This window comes from Nuphar pumila, chromosome 13, assembly GCF_984573655.1.
Source record: "Nuphar pumila chromosome 13, dmNupPumi1.hap1.1, whole genome shotgun sequence".
Lineage (NCBI taxonomy): Eukaryota > Viridiplantae > Streptophyta > Magnoliopsida > Nymphaeales > Nymphaeaceae > Nuphar > Nuphar pumila.
Window position 1 is genome coordinate 99,616,155 of NC_143261.1, and position 21,821 is coordinate 99,637,975.

At 36.2% G+C, this 21,821-nt stretch overlaps 1 protein-coding gene across 2 annotated transcripts in view; it reads right to left on the reverse strand.

Annotated features, from left to right (window-relative positions):
- Positions 1 to 856: 856 nt before the first annotated feature.
- The window catches only part of LOC149819433 (structural maintenance of chromosomes protein 6B-like), an 83,476-nt gene continuing 62,511 nt past the window's right edge, over positions 857 to 21,821 (reverse strand). The window contains exons 17-30 of one of the 2 annotated variants that reach the window (XM_089984673.1): positions 20,282 to 20,486; positions 20,074 to 20,202; positions 19,863 to 19,977; positions 19,550 to 19,635; positions 19,358 to 19,453; positions 19,012 to 19,148; positions 18,831 to 18,933; positions 16,115 to 16,194; positions 15,934 to 16,012; positions 15,460 to 15,517; positions 9,030 to 9,127; positions 8,852 to 8,946; positions 8,406 to 8,483; positions 857 to 989 (exon numbers count right to left, since the gene is read on the reverse strand). In XM_089984673.1, the coding sequence (XP_089840799.1) occupies positions 8,426 to 8,483; positions 8,852 to 8,946; positions 9,030 to 9,127; positions 15,460 to 15,517; positions 15,934 to 16,012; positions 16,115 to 16,194; positions 18,831 to 18,933; positions 19,012 to 19,148; positions 19,358 to 19,453; positions 19,550 to 19,635; positions 19,863 to 19,977; positions 20,074 to 20,202; positions 20,282 to 20,486 (1,339 nt within the window). In that variant the 3' untranslated portion in view covers positions 857 to 989; positions 8,406 to 8,425. Of the gene's footprint in view, positions 990 to 8,049; positions 8,484 to 8,851; positions 8,947 to 9,029; positions 9,128 to 15,459; positions 15,518 to 15,933; positions 16,013 to 16,114; positions 16,195 to 18,830; positions 18,934 to 19,011; positions 19,149 to 19,357; positions 19,454 to 19,549; positions 19,636 to 19,862; positions 19,978 to 20,073; positions 20,203 to 20,281; positions 20,487 to 21,821 lie in introns of those variants that run through there. The other variant, XM_089984672.1, reaches the window with a different exon arrangement.

Sequence of the window (21,821 nt, forward strand, 5' to 3'; positions counted from 1 at the left end):
CAACCTTGCCATTGCTGGCTGAATTATTAGGGCGTAGGTTTCCCAACCCTAGAATTTGTCATGTTTGCTGAGCAATGAAGGTAACTTTTTTTTTTTTTGGCATTGCTTTGTCTGGATATCCCTTTATACATGTACTATTATTGTGTTACAAAAGGTCCATGAAAAGACTCACATTCTTAGCTTATGTGGGCTTGGTCAATCTCCATTTGGGTTTTGTCTCCCCTCCTGCTTATCCAGTCTCAGAGACACCCTGCACTTTTTCTTTTTTATATGGGGCTTCTAAGGCATTCTTTGCCTTTGCTTTTACCTGAAGTGCAATGAGAATGCTATAACCATTAGCACATTTCTGAATGACAAAAGCTACATTAATAGATGGTGACCACATCAGGGGTAAAGCCCAATGATGTTTATGCTTCCAGGACAGCGACCTTAAGTACATTAGGCAGAGCCAGCACCACTAGGTCTCTAATCCTAGGGACGGTTTCTCCACGTAAATAAAAAAAAAATCTGTTTTTCTTTTTAATAGCTGAAAATTGGCGAAACTTTGACCATACAATTTTTTTGTTTTGAAAGTATTTAAATATTTATTTTAGTTGATCTAAAACGTATTCTCTGGGGAAGAACCATGGTAAGTCCATCTATACGGCCAGATCTACTTGAAAACATGAGTAATGATATTCTACTCGTTGATTCCAAGTTAATTTGTGGTATAAACATCAGCACCTTTGTCGCAAAGATACTCTGATGCACATTAACCATCATAACTATCATTTTACAAGTTTAATGGAGGAAAAGCAAAGATAACAGCGCTTAAATTGACTTAAATCAATTAGGGTATCATATTCATTAATTTTTCATAATTATCATTTTACCATTTTAATGGAGGAAAAGTGAAGAGAATAGTACTTGCATTCACTCCATCATGTAGGGTATCATAATAAAACCTCACCAGTAGTCCCATTTAAACCTGTCCAGTCAGTGCTTAAATTCTGCATGATTAAGAAAGAGAAATTGGCGTTATTCAAGCAAGGAAAATGATGTGACATAGCCACATTGTCACCATTTTTCTAAAGCAAGATCCAACAATGTATAGACTAGGTGTTTTCTGATCTTTTCCTCCGGGGACCAAGATGTTTTTTTCAATTTTGAATGTGGGGGATGATTTTTCCACTGTTTAATATATAGATTTTCAACATGAAGCAGTGTGAAAATTTCATTGCTTTCCTCTCCTAAGAGGGGAAGTAAACCCCATCATGCAGCCATAATGCAAACTAAACAAATGGCTAACCAAGAAAACCGAAAAGTAACAGTTTTAGGCTTTTGTGCTATGTGGGTGCTATTGCATCATTTACCACAGAATAGTAACAGCTCAGTCTCTTGCTACATGCCAAAATGTATATTAAGTTAGCTACATAACCTAAGATAATACTAGCACATGCTTGATGCCACGGAGTGAGCTGGCCAATGTTTACCACTACACACATGCACACGCGCGCGTGCACACACACATATATAGAGATGACTCATCTGATTTGAAATATACACTCATGAAATGAATGTTGCATTGTTGGTCACTGGGATTTCTTTACTACAAAGGTAAGGTTAGGATGGTTGCTATTAATATCAGTAAATTATTTAGTAGTGGACAGTACACTAAGGCAAATTATTAGTAAAATTATTCTTCAGTCACATGGCTCATCTTTCCAACCAGTTGAATCCTCAACCTAATGTCCTTCTTCATCGTTTCATAGGTTTCCACAAAATGACTGGCATAAAACATTTGATTTGCCACAATTTCAACTCTGTCTCAATGTAACGGCATAAGCCTGCCTTCTACACTATGCCTTAGCTCAGATCGATTAACAAAAATGGGATGGCCATTGATGAAGGTTTTTTAGATTGGCAACGAGAAGATTTTTTATTTATTTTTTTGCTAGCTGTTGCATCACAGATTGCCCTGTTGGCGATCAATTTCTCTGCCTAATTAGTCATTTTCACTATGGTCTTGCATGCTTATCAAGAGCATGCACATTGTAGGTCATGAGTCAACTTCCAACCCAGTGGCGGTAGGGACCATGCAGATGGAACCACTCCTGCTTCACTATTGCCATCTATAAATGTCCAAAGTTACACCGTTCTTTAACCTCATTACAGCTCCATGATGACTTTATGAGTCATGCAGTGTTGGATAGAGCTGGCCTCAGTAAGACAAATTAAATTTGTATGTTTGAAAGGATATTGCTTTACCAATTTTCAAGCCTATCAGTAAACCTTTTACAAGTCACCCTCTTTCAACTCTCATGAGGAAAGAGAAAAATAAGAAAATGTGGCTTTCAATTTATCTCCTTCAATAAGCAGTTGAACTATTTTACGGGTCTTCTGTTTCCAAAGTTGGTATCCCAATCAAGATCCATCATAGGACTAGGGATGGTAGTGGACAGGAGGGAAACGGGGCCCCGCTCCACCTCGCCCGGTTTGGACCGGGGATGGAGGACATGAGGCGGGAATGGAGGTTATGCTTTCCCCCACTCCGCCCCGTCCCAATCCCCACCCTTGCCTCACCCCGCCCCATCCCCAATCCTTTTTTAGGGATGGCAATGGACCGAGGGGAAACGGGGCCCGTCCCCGCCTAACCCCGTTTAGACCGGGGATGGAGGTGGAGATGAAGGGCAGGATTTTGATACGGGACGGGGGTGGAGACCTTGTCCACCACCCCAGTCCACTGCCATCCCTATATAGGACTCTCTCTGTCCAAACACATGGACTCATTCCTCCGCCTCTTTGTGAACTTTTAATATACTCAAAATAATCCAAAAGGTTTGAAGATCCTTGGGCATTTCTTCTCATTTCCCACGTACAAATTTTCCCTACAACTTTGTTCACAAACTTAGGTTAGGGTTCACAGGTTGGATCCTCAGCCGATCTCAGCCACCCTGTGGTAGCATATGCAAGGATATGTGCCGGATTTTCAGGCCTAATCAGGAAGCAGGTCAGAAGAGGACCTGTCGGATGGAATCCAACCTGGAAAAGATGTAAGCATGTGTTGGTAGGATGGTGGGTCCCACCATTTTCTTCTAAACTAGGATGGGGGATAGGCCTGACCCAGGAGACTAGGTCCATCTGGATGGACATCCTATGATTATAGACTGGGCAAGATTAGGATCCAATAAAGTTGAGGCTTCAGAAGTCATAATACTTGCTCCTAGGATACTTGAATCTGAACCACTGACAGAACCAATTGTTTTAACTCTTCATTCTTACTAGATTATCAGTGATTGTTGATCGTGTTAACTGCATTGCATTTCTAAGTTTCTAACTCATGCAACTTAAGGGCGTGGTTGGATACAAGAAATTGCAACACTTACACAGCAAATCTTCATGAGAGTGCTTCTCTGAGGGTTCATCAAATATATTGCCTCGAGTTGGGATCCGGTGTGGCGCCCACACTGGATCTGACCCTTAAGCAAATGAGTCAGAAGAAATGCACAAAACCACACAAATCTGAGGTTTTATGGCCTGAGGGATCTTCGATCCATTGTCCCAAATCTCAGCTCTGAGGCAGTTCAACTGCACCCTAAAGTAGGATGATTTTGCAGCAAGATTGGCAGCCGTTACAAACATGAGCTTTGCGTCACCATGTTAAAATGTTCATTCCAATTTCATTTTTGAGTTGGCATAAGTTCAGAGCACGCCCAAGCATCGTGCAACAAGTCCGTATGGTGATGGCTGATAAGAGTTCAATCTAATACTTTATTTCTGTCCAAGTTGATCTTGACTTTTTAGTATAATTAAATCAAAAGCTCTATTGCTTTCTTGTTTATCTTATTTATTATAAGTTTATAACTAAACTATAAAATTATAACTATAATTGTTTTATATAAGGATGCAATCAATACAGACAGAAGTGCACTCATTACCCAAGACAATTCGCATGGCTTCTTAACACCGCATTTGAGATCAACAAGAAATGCATCTTGTGGGTTTGCTCGCTGTAAAGTAAATTCTTGGCAAGTTTTTATATATATATGAGAAACTATTTGCTACTACTGATGGTAAGAAACTAATGAGTTAGAAATCATAGGTGCAAGTTATATCAACTCAATCTAACAACATAGATGTGTTCAACATGATTTTTTTGCTAACGATCAAACCTTAGATCATGCTTTTCTGATATAAAAATGAGATATTTAAAGTAAAAACATTTTGGCACATTGTGGGCCATTGATTTTTGGACACCTTTAAAAACCTAATTACCTGCCATAATCACATGATTCAAAACAATTTTCCTAGTAAACAAACCATGTAGATCACATCTGTAACATTTGATCTACAAATAAATAATTTTTTTTTTAAGAAAAGAGATTTATTTGTGCTTGGATGGCAGCTCAGGATCAGCCTCATGAAAACCTTATATTACCTGAGGAGGTTATACCCTGTGGAAACACTCTTGGATAAGCCAATCCCTTTTGAGTTTGCCCTGGATCTAACTTTGTCCTCACTTTTCACTCTTCTTTTCCTATGACCCTTTAAGAGCATGACTTCCAAAAATATTCAAAAGTTGGTCTCTAACCAACAATCGTTAGAGGGAAAAGGGGGAAGCAACATTTCAAAAATGACAAAAGGTGAGTGTCCATTTTTTCCATTTTTTATCTTCTGAAATCTTCATCATTAGAAGCATCTCACAGTTCTCCAAGTCCGCTTATCTAAGTTTCTTCATAAATAATATGGTCACCCTAAATCGGCAGTTTCTCTCATATATCACACTCCTTGCAAGGGCGTTTTACAAAAAATCCTAGAACTTCTCACGCAATTCACCGAGCAAAATTTCGTATCATTTTTCATAGATTGCCCTTAATTAAAAATCCATTTTAATGAGATAACGGATGGTTAGGTCACAAAATATCTTATGTCACGCGGAAGTGCCAGTTTAGGCCCACGTCTTCAACATGATGACACACACACACGTGATGCAACTCAGTTAACAGCATGGCACACTTTGGACGAATTAGTTAGGTTGAGCTTAGACTATTAATTTATATTTATATTGGGAATATTATTATAAACTATATTGTGAACTTGGTGACACTACATTATCTAGTAATAAATAAACTCAAAACATAACAAATATATATAGGAAAATGGAAACATACAAAATGTATATGGTGCTAAATGAAACATGTTATTGGATATTGGATTTTAGATGTTTTTTTATGAAATTTCAACCCCATAAATGTGTTCTATTAGAAATTGACACATGATCATGCATTTTGTATGAAAAAATGATATTTAAAGCCTCAAAAAATTATGAAAAATGCAGGCAGTTGATTTTAGAAACCTGATAAAAACCTATCCACGCATCCAAATCAAATGCTACAAGTGATTCTTATAAATATAAGCATATAGATCACATCTCTACGGTCAAAATTTCAAAACAGCAAAAAATCAATAGCATGTTTCCTCTCTCTCTCTCTCTCTCTCTCTCTCTCTCTCTCTATATATATATATATATATATATATATATATATATATATATATATAGAATGTCTATTGAGGCTTGAAAATGCTCGGGAGAGAAAGGTTTAGAATGGTTGACAAATCTTTTTAACAAGATTTGACAGACAAATAACATGCCTAATGAGTGAAAGAAGAGTACTTTGGTGCCTCTATATAAGAATAAAGGTGATATACAAGATTGCACAAACTATCGTAGTATAAAACTCATGAGTCATACTATAAAACTTTAAGAGAGGGTGATTGAGACTAGGTTGAGGAAGGTTGTCATGATATCGAAGAATCAATTTGGTTTTATGCCTGAAAGATCAACTATGGAAGCTATACATCTTTTTAAACAACTTATTAAGAGATATAGAGAGAGGAACAAAGATTTGCATATGATTTTTAATGATTTAGAAAAGGCATACGATAGAGTACCTAGGGACGTTCTATGATGAACAATGATGAAGATAGATGTTTCTCTCAAGTACATTAATATAATTAAAGATATATATGAATGAGTAGTAACCAATGTCCACACTTGTGAAAGGATGACAACCAATTTTTCTATAACGGTTGGGTTACATCAAAGATCTTCTTTAAGCCCTTTCCTATTTGCTATAGTGATGAATGAGCTTACAAGATCAATTCAAGAAAATGTGTCGTGGTGTATGTTATTTGCTGATGATATTGTTTTGATTGATGAGTCTAAAACTGAGGTTAATGCTAAGTTAGAATTATAGAGACAAACATTGGAAGCAAGGGGTTTTAAGTTGAATAAGAGTAAGACAAAATATATGAAATGTCAATTTAGTAAGCAACGAAGTAATGATGAGAGTGTAGTGAAGCTTGGTGAGCAAGAAATACCGGTGGATGATTGTTTCAAATATTTGGGATCTATCATTCAAAAGTACGAAGAAATTAATAAAAATGTAAATCATAGAATAAAGGTTGAGTGGATGAAATGAAAAAATGCAACTGGAGTGTTATGCAATCATAGAATGTCATTGCGACGACTATTAAGCCCGCTTTATTATATGAAACAAAATGTTGAGCTGCCAAGAGACATCATATTCAAAAAATGAATGTAGCTAACATGCATACACTTAGATAGATGTATGAAAATACAATAAAAGATAAGATTCGAAATAAAAAATACGTAAGGTAAGCATTGCACCCATTGAAAATAAGATAGAAATAATCATTTAAAGTGGTTTGAACATATTCGACAAAACCCTAATGATGCTCCAGTTAGAAGGATGAAGAAATGAAAAAATATATTAGTTAAAAGAAGTCGAGGTAGGCCTAGAAAGACTTGGATGAAGATGATAGGAAAGGATATGAATGCTTTGAACCTCACCGAGGACATGGCATTGAATAGAAATGATTGGAAAAGAAGGATTCATGTGGAAGACCCAAAATGATTCTTTTTTGGTTCATATCACCGACCCCAATTATTTTGGGATGAAGGTGTAGTTCTTGTGTGTGTATATATATATATATATATATATATATATATATATATATATATATATAATGTCTTGATTTTTAAACTTTTCTCAAACCCATGTTGTATAAATCATGTATCCGTGCCCATCGGTGTCTTTGTGACAGAAGTATCACCACCAAGGGCCTCAGGTTTGAATCCCACTGGATTATCCCAAGGACTTGGGAAATTCATTGAGCAAAACTATTTTATCATTTTGTATGAACTCCATTCACCAAAAAGGTCATGACTTTAGATAGAATGAGATAAGTGAATGATCAAGTCTTGGATTATCCCCCAGCGTGCCTATCAAAAAAAAAGTATTATTCCTTCATTGCGAATACCAATCGGGATGGTTCCAACTCACGACTGATACTCATGGTGATGGCATTCGGTCGGGAAGGGTTTTTTTAGCACCCAATTAACATAACTTAAACATTACATTTAGCGTGCTTAGGATGCTGACTACCACGCACGAAATTAATCTACACAAAATCTCCATACCAATTTTCTTCACACAATTTTCACATCAATCTACTACGGAGCCCTTTGACAAAGGCATTCAGTAATTGCAATTGAGACCACACTTGGGACTTTTTACGCAAGACACGTGGCAACTGGTCAGTCTCTTAGGCTGATTTGTCAAAATTCATCATCAGCCACGAAGCGTTCTCTTTTTTTAGATGATCCATAACCACAGTCGTATAGTTGACCATAGGAAATAAAGAAAGTAGGATGGATGACAACCATACATTTTAAAATTCCTACTTTTGTAAAAAAGGGTGAAAAAGTAACAAGAGTTGCATAATGAACCGCATAAATTTAGGTTGCATACTACAATTGAACAGGATCGGATTAATTAAATCCCATGGACACTGCCAGATCTGACCTGGTGAATAGCCGGATCTTGATAAGAGGTTTTAAACCCAGATCCACAGAAACATGAAAATATACTGACCTAAGAAAAAATCCGATGAAATTAGGCTCTATTAGACGTACTCATATGCAATATAGCTCACCTGAACTGGGCTTGCGGAGGATCCTCCCAACCTGAATTCACATCCAATAACATTAGCTACAGTATCCTACCGAGATTGGTCTTCGGTTTACCATCTATGTTATCAAAACAATACCATACAGTGATCCAACTGAAGCCTTACAAAGAATACATGGTTTTCTATTGAAATCTATTCTTTTTGCAAAAACTGAACTCAGCAGCAAAGTAATAAAAGAAAAACAGTCTAAAACATGCATGTGTATCTGTTATGGAGCACATGTAATTGAGAATGGTTGCCCAACCCCATGTTGAGCACCATTGATCTAGGCCAGCATCGAAACACACATCAGAGTTCAACCTGAAGCATCTCAAGGCACGATAGTGAAAATCTACATTTCCAGAGAATTTGATAATGAGGTAAGGCCATACCAAACTATTTTACAGACTGATCAAGAACGAGGAGCTGCCATTTGTTGCTTCTTCACTCTCTCTCCAGCCTTGACCATACTGCATGCCAACAGAGAAAGAGAGAGTTATAATAGAATACATGATCAACTAGCAAATTCCAACACAGTGCCTGTACTGGGCTGCAAGATATACTAGCCAGAGTTGACAAAAGGCTCTACATTGTAATTTCCTAGAGAGTAATGCTGTATGAACTAATGACCACTCAGCGTCTATTCATATCTATAAAAATCAACTGTTCTATTACTGTTGATACTCTCAAAAGATACAAAACATCAACTCAAGCTGACTTGAAATACGAGTCCCTACAACAGCACGTGTGCAAGAGAACCCATGAGTTAGGAATCTTGCTTTAGATTGGGATTTTCAAATTTCCATGGCACTAGATTGACAGGTCCTGTTTATGTTACCTGATATCATGAGGACTTATGAATATCCACTGCGATCCTTGAGCCACAGCAAAGTCCACTAAAGTATCTAAGCTGATCTTTCGGCTAATAGCATCCTGAATGATGAAAGAGACGGTAGAAAAAGATATTATTAAGAATACACGTGTTTAGAATGAATGTTTTACACTTCTATACTTACCATAAATACATCAAATTCATCCATTGCTCTAAATGGTGCTTCCGTCATTTCATGAAGAGCTAATGCAAAGCATAAGGTAGAGAAGGAACGTTCTCCACCTGAACAGAGAGAAAGCACCATTAAGATATTAAACAAAAAGCTAAGTATAAAGACTGAATGAGGCAGAGCGCCTAGACCAGACAGGGTTCAATCAAACTCAATAAAGAGTGGATTCTCCTAAGGATATGATGCATATGGACTACATGAAAAATAAATAAATCTTTCATTAAGCTTTTCTAAAATGACAAAGAAGTAATCACGCAAGGATTTCAACTGTCCAACCAGAAGTAGGTATCCTATGAACACCCAAAATGACAGCAATGGTTGAATTGGTCTATCATGCACTCAAGCAGAAGCATGTGCATCAAGTCAGATGCTGCTTCAGCTTTGCAACTAACAGAAGCATAAATACATCTGCTGATGATAAGCATTAAAAAGGCAAGCATGCATATTCTGTTTGTTAATATATATATATATATATATATATATATATATATATATATATATATATAATACCATCATACCCGACTAACGGTATTTCTGTAATTCTGCCCAATAGGTGCATTTTAGTCTTTTTTATGCTTTTCTTCCTTTTCTTTTTCCCTTTATTATTTTTATTTTTCTGTTTTTATTTATTTTGTACATGCATTAAATGCATGTTGCATTGGGGGTCCCGACCAAGAGTCGTTGGACCCCCAACGGTCACAAATGTGACCGTTGGGGGCACAACGACTCCTTGTTGGGCCCCCCAATGCCCACTCCTCCCTTTCTTCTCCCACTCTCTCTCTCTCTCACTCTCTTGTCTATAAATAAAGTGGTAGACCCCTTTGCATTGTACGACTTCTTGAAGCCCATTTCTTGCTTTTATAACATTTTTATGTTTGCAAGTCATTTTTGGCTTTTGTATATGTTCATTGTGGACTTTATCTTCGCATTCTACGTGTGAATGTCCATTATAGGACATTGTGTTTATTTCCGCATATTTCATTACATGGTATCAGAGCAAGGTTTATGCTCATGATTCTTGCTATAGCTAGTTTATTAGTTATAGTTTGCATATTGTATTTCTCTTTCTTGGTTTGTCATCCTTTTTTGAGTTATTATGGAAGGAGAACAAAAGATCGATCTCTCCTTCAAACTTAATGGTACGAACTACACGATGTAGGCCGCCGCCATGAAGAACAATATCAAGGGTAAAAAGCTTTGGGGATATGTTATGGGCACTATTCTGGAACCACAACTCCAACTCACAAAGATGGACGGTGATCAAGAAAAAACACTTGAAGGAAATGCTCGCATGAAGGCCATTGAAGATCACCAATCTAAAGTTGAAGATTGGGAAAGTAAACATGCAAAGATTCTTGCGTGGTTCATGAACAATGTGGAGCTCAAAATTTGCGCCAACATTGCAAAATTTTGAAGGGCAAATGAAGGTTTGTATACTCAAAAGGACCTTGCTAGACAATTCTTCCTTAAAGAGAAAAATCGTACCATTAAGCAAGGAAAAATGGGTGTAAGAGATTACTTTAGCACCCTTGGACCCTTATGAGATGAGCTATCACTACTAGAACCAAAATGGGTTTCTAGTGAATATGTGGAACTATGGAGTGAATAAATGAAAAAAAAAACATTTTTTTCAATTTTTACATGGGCTTAGGCCCGAATATGAACAAGTTAGATCTTCTCTACTTCATAGATCTAAGTCTCTTCCGTTGGAAGAGGCCAATAGCCGAGACATGCCAAGAAGAAACTCGTCTTGGCATGATTAAAGGAGGAGATGAAGTTTTCGTCGTGTCTAAACCCTGCAATCATATGAAAGCTTACAAGCCTCCACGGTTTGGAAGGCAAAATAACTATAATGGCAACTATAGAAAAGTAATTTGCCATTGTTGCCAAGAACCGGGTCATATAAGACCAAATTGCCCTAAGCTAAATGAGGCCCCCAAAGGTAAGGTTGCTTCCGTTAAAGAAACTACTCAAAAGAAGGAGCCCAGCAAAGGGAAGGATTCCTTCTCTATTGCTCAACTATCGGAGGCACTTCAAATTCTACTCAAATCTTCATCAACTTCGGGTGCCGCCATCGCTTCCTCTTCTCCTCCAGGTATGTCATCTTGGATCCTTGATTCCGGAGCATCCTTTAATATGACACCTCTTGAGAATGGGCTATCCGACTTATGTAGTAACTCAAAAACATCTTATGTTTCAATCGCGGATGGTACATCTTTAAAGTCAAAAGTTTCGGAACGTTAAGTTTTTCCAAAGATTTCTTTGTGCCAAATGTGAGGGTGGTACCTCAACTTAATTTAAACTTCTCTCTGTTTCTCAATTATGTGATCATGGATGTGAAATCTCCTTCTCAACTAAGGGTTGCTCTATACAGGATCTCCAGTCCGAGAAGCAGATTGGGCAAGACCATAAGAGGGGAGATCTTTATTACATGAGACACTTGAGAATTCCTACCCACTCTTTTTGTAACCATGTCCAAGATAAAAATATTGAAACTTGGCACCAAAGACTTGGAGATCCAAGTTTCTCAAAAATGTGCTCCTTTCCCTTTGGAAAGAAATTTTGTAATGAGAAACATTTTGTTTGCAAGAGTTGCATTTTTGGAAAAATGAAATCTACTCTTTTTTCAAATAGACTTTTGTATCCAAGAGGCCATTTGAGTCCATTCGGACGTATGGGGCCCTTCTAAGGTCATATCGAAAGGAGGATACTCATATTATCTTACTTTCATTGATGACTACACTAGATACATGTGGATTTATTTTCTCAACCTAAAATCCGATGTCTTTACTTTTTTTAAGAAATTCCATATGATAGTGAAAAATCAATTTTTAAGTAATATCTCTACTCTTAGATCCGATTCGGGTGGAGAGTACCTATCAAATGAATTTCAAAAATATTTAGAATCAAATGGAATTTGTCATCAAAAATCTTGTCATAGAACTCCTCAACAAAATGGTCTAGCCGAAAGAAAGAATAGACACATTTTGAAAACCACTAGGACACTTCTTATTTAGAAAGAAATTCCAAAAAACTATTGGGCCAAAGTTGCTTTAACATAAACTTACTTGATAAATAGAATGATATCTCCATCCTTACAAAATACATCTCCATATGAAAAACTATTTGAAAGAACAGCCGATTTTAATAGATTAAGAATTTTTTAGTGCAAATGCTTTGTTCTTTCACATAAAAGAGATAAATTATCTCCTAAAGCTATTGAATGTGTTTTCTTAAGATATGGAGAAAATAAAAAAGGTTTTAGATGCTTCGACATCAAAAGCAACAAACTATATGTTTCTAAAGATGTAACCTTCCTAGAAAATGAAAATGGTTTTAAGAAAACAAAAGATATTGACGAAAGTGAATATGCTTTCTTGTTTGATCTTCTTCCTCAAGAAGATGTGACTCCTCAAGAAGAGGTAATTTCTAATGATTTGTTGAATGACCAAGAGGAATATCCTCTTAACAATGTTGAAAATGAAAGTGATGTAAAGTAGACCAATTCAAACCTATGTTAGGCATGGTCAACAAGTTCCCTTAAGTGCCTTAGAAAAATACTCTATAGGTTCCAACATAGAAGAAACCTCTTTAAAAAGATCCGGCTGAATCTCTAATCCTCCTAATAGGTTTGTTTCATATGAGTCTCTAACACCAAAATATAGGGCGTTTCTAATTGCGTTACGCTCTTTTCATGAACCGTCTCATTATAATGAAGCCAAAAATATTCATTAAAACAAAACTAGCGTAACGCAATTAGAAACGCAATGAGTCTCTAACACCAAACTTGGGAAATAAACTCATTACCCACGGGAAAGAAATCTATTGGATATAGATGGGTCTTCAAAATCAAAACTAAAAGTGATGGGTCATTAGAACGCTATAAATCCTGGTTGGTAGCTAAAGGATATGCCCAAAAATACGACATTGACTATGAAGAAACTTTCGCTCCCGTAGCTAGAATAACTAGTGTTAGGAGTCTTACTGTGGTTGCTTCAGTTAAAAAATTGTCTATTTATCAATTAGATGTTGAGAATGCATTTCTAAATGGTGAATTAAATGAAGAGGTCTACATGGATCCTTCACCATGAGTATGTATTGGTAAAGATAAAATTCTCAAACTTAACAAAGTATTATATATTGAAACAAGCTCCAAAGGCTTGCCATGATAGATTTATCAATGTAATGACAAATTTAAATTTCCGTTCATGTTACACTGACACTGCTTTATTTATGAAAAGTGCAGGGTCATCAGTAGTTATTCTACTGCTTTATGTTGATGATATGATCATCATTGGAAGTGATGAGCAAGGAATCAATGATATTAAGAAAGTTTTAAAAGAAAGTTTTGACATGTCTGATCTTGGTTTCTTAAGATATTTTTTAGGTATTGAAGTAGTCTACTCTCCACGAAAGTACATTCTCTCTCAACTGAAACTTGTTGCTGGCATTTGTTCTAAGTCTAGCATTTCAGATGACAAGAAAATAGAAACCCCTGAAGTTATCAATGCAAAGTTGAGGTTGGAAGATGGAATTCTTCTCGAAGATCCCACTCTCTACCGCCAACTCGTTGGGTCTCTGACATACTTATCCATCACTCGGCCAGACATAGCTCATGCAGTTCACTCAATCAGTCAGTTTCAACATGCACCTACAACCGTGCACATAAGCGCATTCTTAAGAATCATCAGATACATTAAAAATACTATAACTAAGGGAGTTTTTCTTTCCACTTCTTCATCACTTGATTTAATTGCTTATACTGATGCTGATTGGGGAGGAAATCCCAATGATAGAGTCTCAACTACCGGTTTCTGTGTATTCTTAGGTAACTCTATGATTTCCTGGAGATGCAAGAAGCAGCACAAAGTATCGTTGTCCTCAACAGGAATATCGTGCAATGACTACTACAACCATGGAGTTTGTGTGGCTTAGAAGTCTCCTCAATGATATTGGCATAATCATCTCTACACCTTCGAAGATGTGTTATGACAATAAAAGTGTCATTTATATCGCAAGCAACTATATCTTTCACGAGCGTACTAAACATATTGAGATGGACTGCCACTATGTTCGTGATGGATATCTAAGAGGAACTATAGATTTGCCGTACTTCACATATGAGTACCAATTGGCGGACTTCTTCACCAAGGCTCTTGTTGCTCATCATTTTATGTTCCTTCTCAACAAGCTTTTGGTCATGTCCTCGTAAAGCTTGAGGGAGGGTGTTAAAATATATGTACTCATATATATATATATACCCAACTAAGGGTATTTCTGTAATTCTGCCCAATAGGGGCATTTTCATCTTTTTTATGCTTTTCTTCTTTTTCTTTTTTCCTTTATTATTTTTATTTTTCTGTTTTTATTTATTTTGTACATGCATTAAATGCTTGTTGCATTGGGGGTCCCAACCAAGAGTCGTTGGACCCCCAACGGTCACAAATGTGACCATTGGGGGCCCAACGACTCCTTGTTGGGCCCCCCAATGCCCACTCCTCCCTTTCTTCTCCCTCTCTCTCTCTCTCTCTCTCTCTCTCTCTCTCTCTCTCTCTCTTGTCTATAAATAAAGGGGTAGACCCCTTTGCATTGTATGGCTTCTTGAAGCCCATTTCTTGCTTTTATAACATTTTTATGTTTGCAAGCCATTTTTGGCTTTTGTTTATGTCCATTGTGGACTTGATCTTCGCATTCTATGTGTGAATGTCCATTATAGGACATTGTGTTTATTTCCATGTATTTCATTACACTGTTAACTAGAGTTCAGCCGGCATAACCATTGATATGCGAGAAAAAATAAAGCACATAACAAGGTAAAGCAGCTGCCTATGTTTGCCGGACAATCCTGGCAGCTGGTAGTATCCACATCCGACACTTCGAGACCAACATTTCTGAACACCAGTTTTTAACTCATTGGACAATCAAGTCTTCAGTCTTCATTGCAAATCCAGTGCTAAGCCTTCTTTGGATTTCAACATATTTTTCATAGTTAATTTTGCTATTTTTGTCTAAATCACAAGCACTATGATGATTTTGCATTGGCCAAATTTTCATGGTTGTATTTGAATCAAGAAAGAATTGTGGAATCTAGTATCAAATATAAATACTAGTTAGAGACACATTGTATCTAGAGATGCATGTGCGCATACATACATGCATATAGATATACAATTATACACAAATAAATACATGCACAAATATATGCAAATATACATGCAACAACACACACATTCCCTTGGTTTATTAAGTAATGTTCCTGAAACCATATTGCATCCAACACCGACACTTCTATTTATGTCTAGGCAGCAATAGAAACATTGACTCTACAAACATGGGAACTTTGTAAAAGTTTCAGTTGACATCAAAGCCAGATAAAGAAAAAGACCTGAAAGTCCTCTTGTATCCCGTGCAGTATTTCTGGAAGCATCTTGTGGCATCTTTACCTTGAGAAGAAAAAGACATAAATTTAACTTTCTCTTTCCAATACCTTGAGCTAGCAATATGCTGTAAATAACATGCACGGGGCTGCGGAATACAAGTAGCAGCATTGATCAACACATTATGGTAGGAAATAATTCCTTGCCAAATCACGTGCAATAACCAGGACCTCAAGAGCCTTAGGTTAACCAAGATCCATATTTAATTTTTCAACCCAGCATTAGCATATGTGAATTGTGCCATTGCCCATACAAATGCATCCTGGAACATAGTCAATTAACACTGACTAGCTGTTACTTGCCTAAACTATCATAGATTGGAGCTGGGTTGTCAATAAATTGGTTGCCAGGCTTTGTGAAGGCTGGCATTCAATTTGGAAACGTCAGCACAAATAGCCAAAGACCTGAATGTAGTGTCTTACCTCTATGGACAGAGCTTTCTCCTCATAATTAACTTTAATGTGGCCACTGAAACCCTTTTTCCTTAAATGTCCATTAAACCTAAGACAGATATGGCACATTTCAGGAACTCCTGAAGATACTATGTAAATATATATAGAACAGAAGAATAATGCAGAGGATTAAGCAACATTGATAACATACTGCCATGTCAACTGCCGCTTCAAAAGAGTTGCATTTCTTTCAAACTTGTTCCAACGCAATTCCAGTGCTTTCTGGCATGCCTAGTAAGGGAAAAACATATACAGAAGCAACAAAAGACACATAATTGAAAAACGAAAAACAGCCACTTCCTGGAAAAGGAGATTCCAAAATAAGTTAATGATAGAGATATAACAAATTTGGAGAGAGGAAATGAAGCATATGGTAGTTCTATGTTGGAAAGCTAGAACATAAATTTAAAAGATTCAGGAATCTTAAGATTGTTTCCCTAGGGAAGTTAAACCAGATAATTTCCCCGATACATTCCTCTGGCATGTTACTTCCACTTTGCATTCCTTTGATCTTTCATAGGCATTATTATATGGGTCACATGGATGGACACGTGCATGGACTCAAACTCACATACGGGGTACATAAATCAATGTTACGTGAACTAGGACACAAGGACAAGTGTATGTAATGTATGTATGGTTTTCCATTTTTAAAGAAAAATATCAAGTGGCATGTTCAACTTTAAAGAAAACAATAAACAATATGGCATTTTTGTATACATAACTTAGAAGTTTAAATGTATGATTGAAATGATTATGACACTTAAAACCGAATCACATATCAATCAAATTAATAAATATTTTCAATTATAGCTTTACTATTATAAAAATAATTCATACCCTTTTGTATCAGTAAAATTTTTTTATTACAAGAACATTTTAGTATTTAAAGCTGTACCTTCTTATGTGGCATTCAAAAAGGCTACCTTAAATGCAAAAGCTGATAGAACAAAAAGTAGAGATGACATGTTGAATCCCTGCACTTGACATTTCACTTAAGTGAATTGTCTGTCAAACCGCACCTGACACAGTCAACGTGTATCATGCACGATGTTGACCATGACCACAATGCACCGGGCCATGTTTGGTATCGTACTTAGTCTTGCATCATATTTGGAGAGACACACCCCAGGTTTGCTGTTTCCTTATGACATAAGCATTATTACAGAAAATAACACAGTTTATAGTCGAAAACTGAAACCCCAAGGATAATCCATTCTTCAAGGCGTCAATTCTCATTGAAGCAGGTACCCCTTGTATTAGGACCAGTAAGAAGAGCAATGACATGTAGTAGATGTCAGATGACATTCTAAATGGAGAATAGCTCGTCAAGCAGAGATCCAAAGGTTGGAACACCTTCGATAAGAATAAATTATTTACAGGACAAACATGCAGAGGGACTCCTTCATTCATGAAGTTGGTTGGTTTAAAACATAACCAGCAAAACCTTTGGCAGATAGATAAACTGAAAACACTGGCATGATATATATTACCATTTTGAAGGAGCATATTTACTAGATTGCAGTAAAAATGGACCATTATATGGCCTTGAGTGATCGTTAAAGAACAAGAGAAACAAAGAGCATAACAAGATGAGATGTGCATGTTAAGGTGGATGCTTAGAGCAGAAAAGCACAGGATAAAGAGAAATTTATACAATACAGACTAGATATTTAAGATCGTTTGTGCATGGCATAACAAACTGACATGATTGGAGAAAATAAAAAAGAGGTAGACTAATAATTACTGAGAGAGTGGCCACAGGGTTTATGCTTTAAATAAGAATAATCAATAAATATGAATCATGAAAGCCAACCCCGTGCAAATCAGATGAGGACCGAGTTTGATGTACAAAAATGGTGAAAATCAACAATGCCTATAACATACATGAAAGTACAACCAATGCATACTTCAAGTGTCTAAAATGCCGAATTGTAGCAGTATATACCTAACACCTGTAAAATAAAAGAAAGTGCAATCAACAGATACTATGACTGAGTGACTAAAGTGCCCATTTTATCAGCATGTCTGCCTTTTCCCCCGAGCTCATAATGTGTCCAATGAGGGTCCAATAATGAACAAAAAATAAATACATAAGAAAGAAGCCATTTCGCACACTCCATGTGAACAAACAAAAGAGATACCATTTCAATATAATGCCATAAAGCAAGGTGAAAATCAAAGTCAAGAACAGTATCTGTACTCAAATGATACAGTGACTGACTGCAATCTTCTTACCATAGAAATATAATGCAGCAAACAGCAATGAGAAACATCTCCGGCAAAAGTCCTCCCTTGTACATGTAATATTTATACAACGACAATTTACTAATTCCTGTCTTTGATCGCATACAAAGTCTGTCTACGCACACATGCATGCACATGCACACACATGCCCAGACACATGCAAGCATGTGCACATCACACCCACACACACACACACATACACACATATGCACACATAGTATAATCTAGAAAAACAGTGAAGATCTACCATCACCACTTGTGTGAATCCATGGTGTGCAAATATTCTAGTCCGAGAAAAAGACATTTTTAATTCAAGTGATCTCTAAAGATTTTCCTTTTTGAGAAATGAAAAGCCAAAAAACTCATAAGATATTCAGCTTCTAAGTTATATTTAAACCTTTTCAGACACTTCATGACATGCTTTTAAAGGAAATTGATTTTTTTTCCTTAATTTACTGCAGATATTTTCCCAAAAAAACTGAATTAATACTAATCATAGTAACTATCAAGCAGATCCCATTAATTCCTAAAGGATCATCAACATGGAACTGACAGACTTCCCACTCTCAATATAAAAATTTCTTCTGGAGATGATTAAAAGCTAAAGCCGCTAAACTTACATTCAATTTTTCACGTAAAGCTGCATACACTTGCTTTTTATGTAATATTTTTTTCTCTTTCACCTCATGCCTCATTCTAAGATCATCAATTGTTTCATCAAACCTGGACACAAAGAAACACAATGAAGGTCCAGCACAATATGGAGCAGATAATGCAGATGAAGGGATCCTGAATTACTACCTTTGGCTTTCACGCTCAAGTCTATCTTTTAGCCGTTTTAGTTGGGCACTTAGTTGTTCCGGAGTGCTGTTTCCGCAGCCACCCAAGGATTCCAATTCACTCTCAAGACAAATAATGGAAGCTTTCTTGTAGCACTCCTGAAGAAAGGCAAAAAAGATACACGGTGAAGATCATAAGTAATGATGATAAAATATGCAGCCTACAAACTACAGGTGCTTAAAAAATGATCTCATCTCAATTATCTGCAAGCACCGTAGATCTAAATTAATAACACGAGCTCTGTCCATAGACAAGTTAAAATTCATTCTCCCACTCAAGTTTAAACTTAAGAAGGACTACACTGTACCTCACGTTTTTGTTGCAATTGTTCATATAACACTTCTGCTTCCTTAATATCAGGGAGAACCTTGTTCTGCATGATCCCTTCATAATGCACCTTCTCCTATAGAATGCAAACAATGACTATAAAGCTACTTCTTGATTCAAAACAATTCACATAAAGGCTTCACAAGCAGCAGAATGAAAAGAAGAGGAAAACCTTTTCTGAAGAGCGCAACTCATCTTCAATCAATAATAACTTATGTTCTGCTTTTGCAAAAGCCTCCATTTCCCATTTTGCTGACTCTACATTTCAGAAGTCGAGGCATCAAATAAAAGAGAGCATAAAGGGCACATAATTTAAGCTAACTATTGGATCTGAGAACACATCAGCAAAATATACAGTTGAGACAAGGCCCATGAATAAATTACAAATGTCAACAAAGACGAAATTGGAACAAAAACAAAAAACAGAGAGGGAAACAGAGCACAAACTATTATATGAAGATTATAGAAAGCCATGGGATGCATACCACATAGACTCTCAAATGATAGTCGACATTCCTTGGCCTTTTGTTGAGCTTCAGTTAACCTTACCTGTAATTTTTCTAGTTCAATCTCCTTTTCGTGTATCTCATCTTGCACTTTCTGAAAATTATATCATGAAATACATGAACAAAGAACAGCCACTTGAGACAGTAAACAAATGGATTCATTAGGTCTTGCAAGAATTTGAGAACATACTTGGATTTCCTCATGCAATTCATCAACATTTGGAGCATTAGAACCAATATCTGTTGCAGATAAATTCTTCAACTCCCGCAGTTTTAGATTCTTAGATACGACAAATTTCTCTACATCCAAACGTTGTCTCTAAAAGAATAGAGGAATAAGGAATATTTCATGTCGAACAATTGAGCAATACCATAACAAGACAGCACACTAGTTTTACCTTTGCAAATTGCATTTGGCCTTCAAAATCCTTCAGCACTTTATCAGTATCCATTTTCCTTTTTTCACCACATCGAATATGTTCAAGAACTTTTGAAGCTTCTTTCTCCAATCCCTTGATCTGTTCATCAACTGAACTGCATAAACGGTTGGTCCTTATCCTCTTGTTTGGAGGAAGAGTAGTCTGGACTGAGCCCCTTTGGAACCTGTTAATTTTTTATTGTATTCCTCATATCAAACTGTCAATTGCTATTGGCATCTATATTATAAATCAACTGTAGTCCAACAATATTTATCATAAAATAAATACTGCTTGCAAGAGAACATTGCAGTAAATGATAGCAAGGTTGTAAAAAGCATATTGTAATCCACATCGGACGTGCCCAACATAAGATATGTATCATATCATCAAAAATCATATGTTTTAAATAAAAATTTAAAAAAAAAACAGGAAAAATCTAAAAATAATTCATAACACAATAGGAAGTTTCTATTAATAGCAGAATCTAGCATCCTAAGTCTACCTTGGAGAGGGTAGAGGGTACAAACTCCTAGGACGTTACTATTATTTGTGGGCGGAAGGTCTCACTTGGTCTTCAATCATAGGAGTTAGGGGATCCCACTAACTATTTGTCCTAGGTGATGGTCCCTTTGACCTCCAGAGTCTTCTTTTATAGGATCGATCATATTGTTGTTGCCTTTGAGATATTTCTCGCTTGGTTGTTGACTGTTCTTCTATTGGATTCATCCAGTTAGTCATTCAGGTTATAATAAAACACATAGCATAATAAATGCTCAAATGGTCTCGATTGATGATGAATTTTGCCTAGACGTGCTTACAGGATTAAGTAAGAGAAACAATTAATTAGATTATTAGGATCATTTTACATTATGCAGTTATGTTTATTTATTGTCCTAATGAATAGCATAAGATAAAACTACAATATCACATATCAAAACAATTATGTGCAATGAATGACATGCATAAGACATCGAAGATTCAATAATGAAAATAATATGCTATAAATGGCATGCATATCTAACAAGAAAAATGTGAACTATGAAATAATATGCATATTAAATAATGAATCTAAGCTAATAAGTCACAAGATTCATAATAATGTGGGTTAACATAAACAAAAAAATATATCATAAAGTATTTTTTCAATACTTAAAAATTTTACACAACCAAATTTATTGAAAATTCAAACAAAAATGAATTAGATAATGTCAAGTTTCATCATCATCATTTTCTTCCTTTTTTTGCAAAAAAATCTCCATAAATCACTCTTAAGCTCTTTAGGGATAAATATGACTTTATATGTTTTTGAAAAAAAATTGAAATGAGTGCACTTAAACTGTATAGTAAGATATAGAGGTGTATCATAAGATACACACCCTATCGAGATATGGGTGTGTATCGTATTGGAAACCCCCATAGATACAATATGTATCGTACGATACACTACGAGTCTACGATACTTACAACACTGAATGATGATGATGAAAAATTTTTACACAATGTGATTAACCATGTGCTT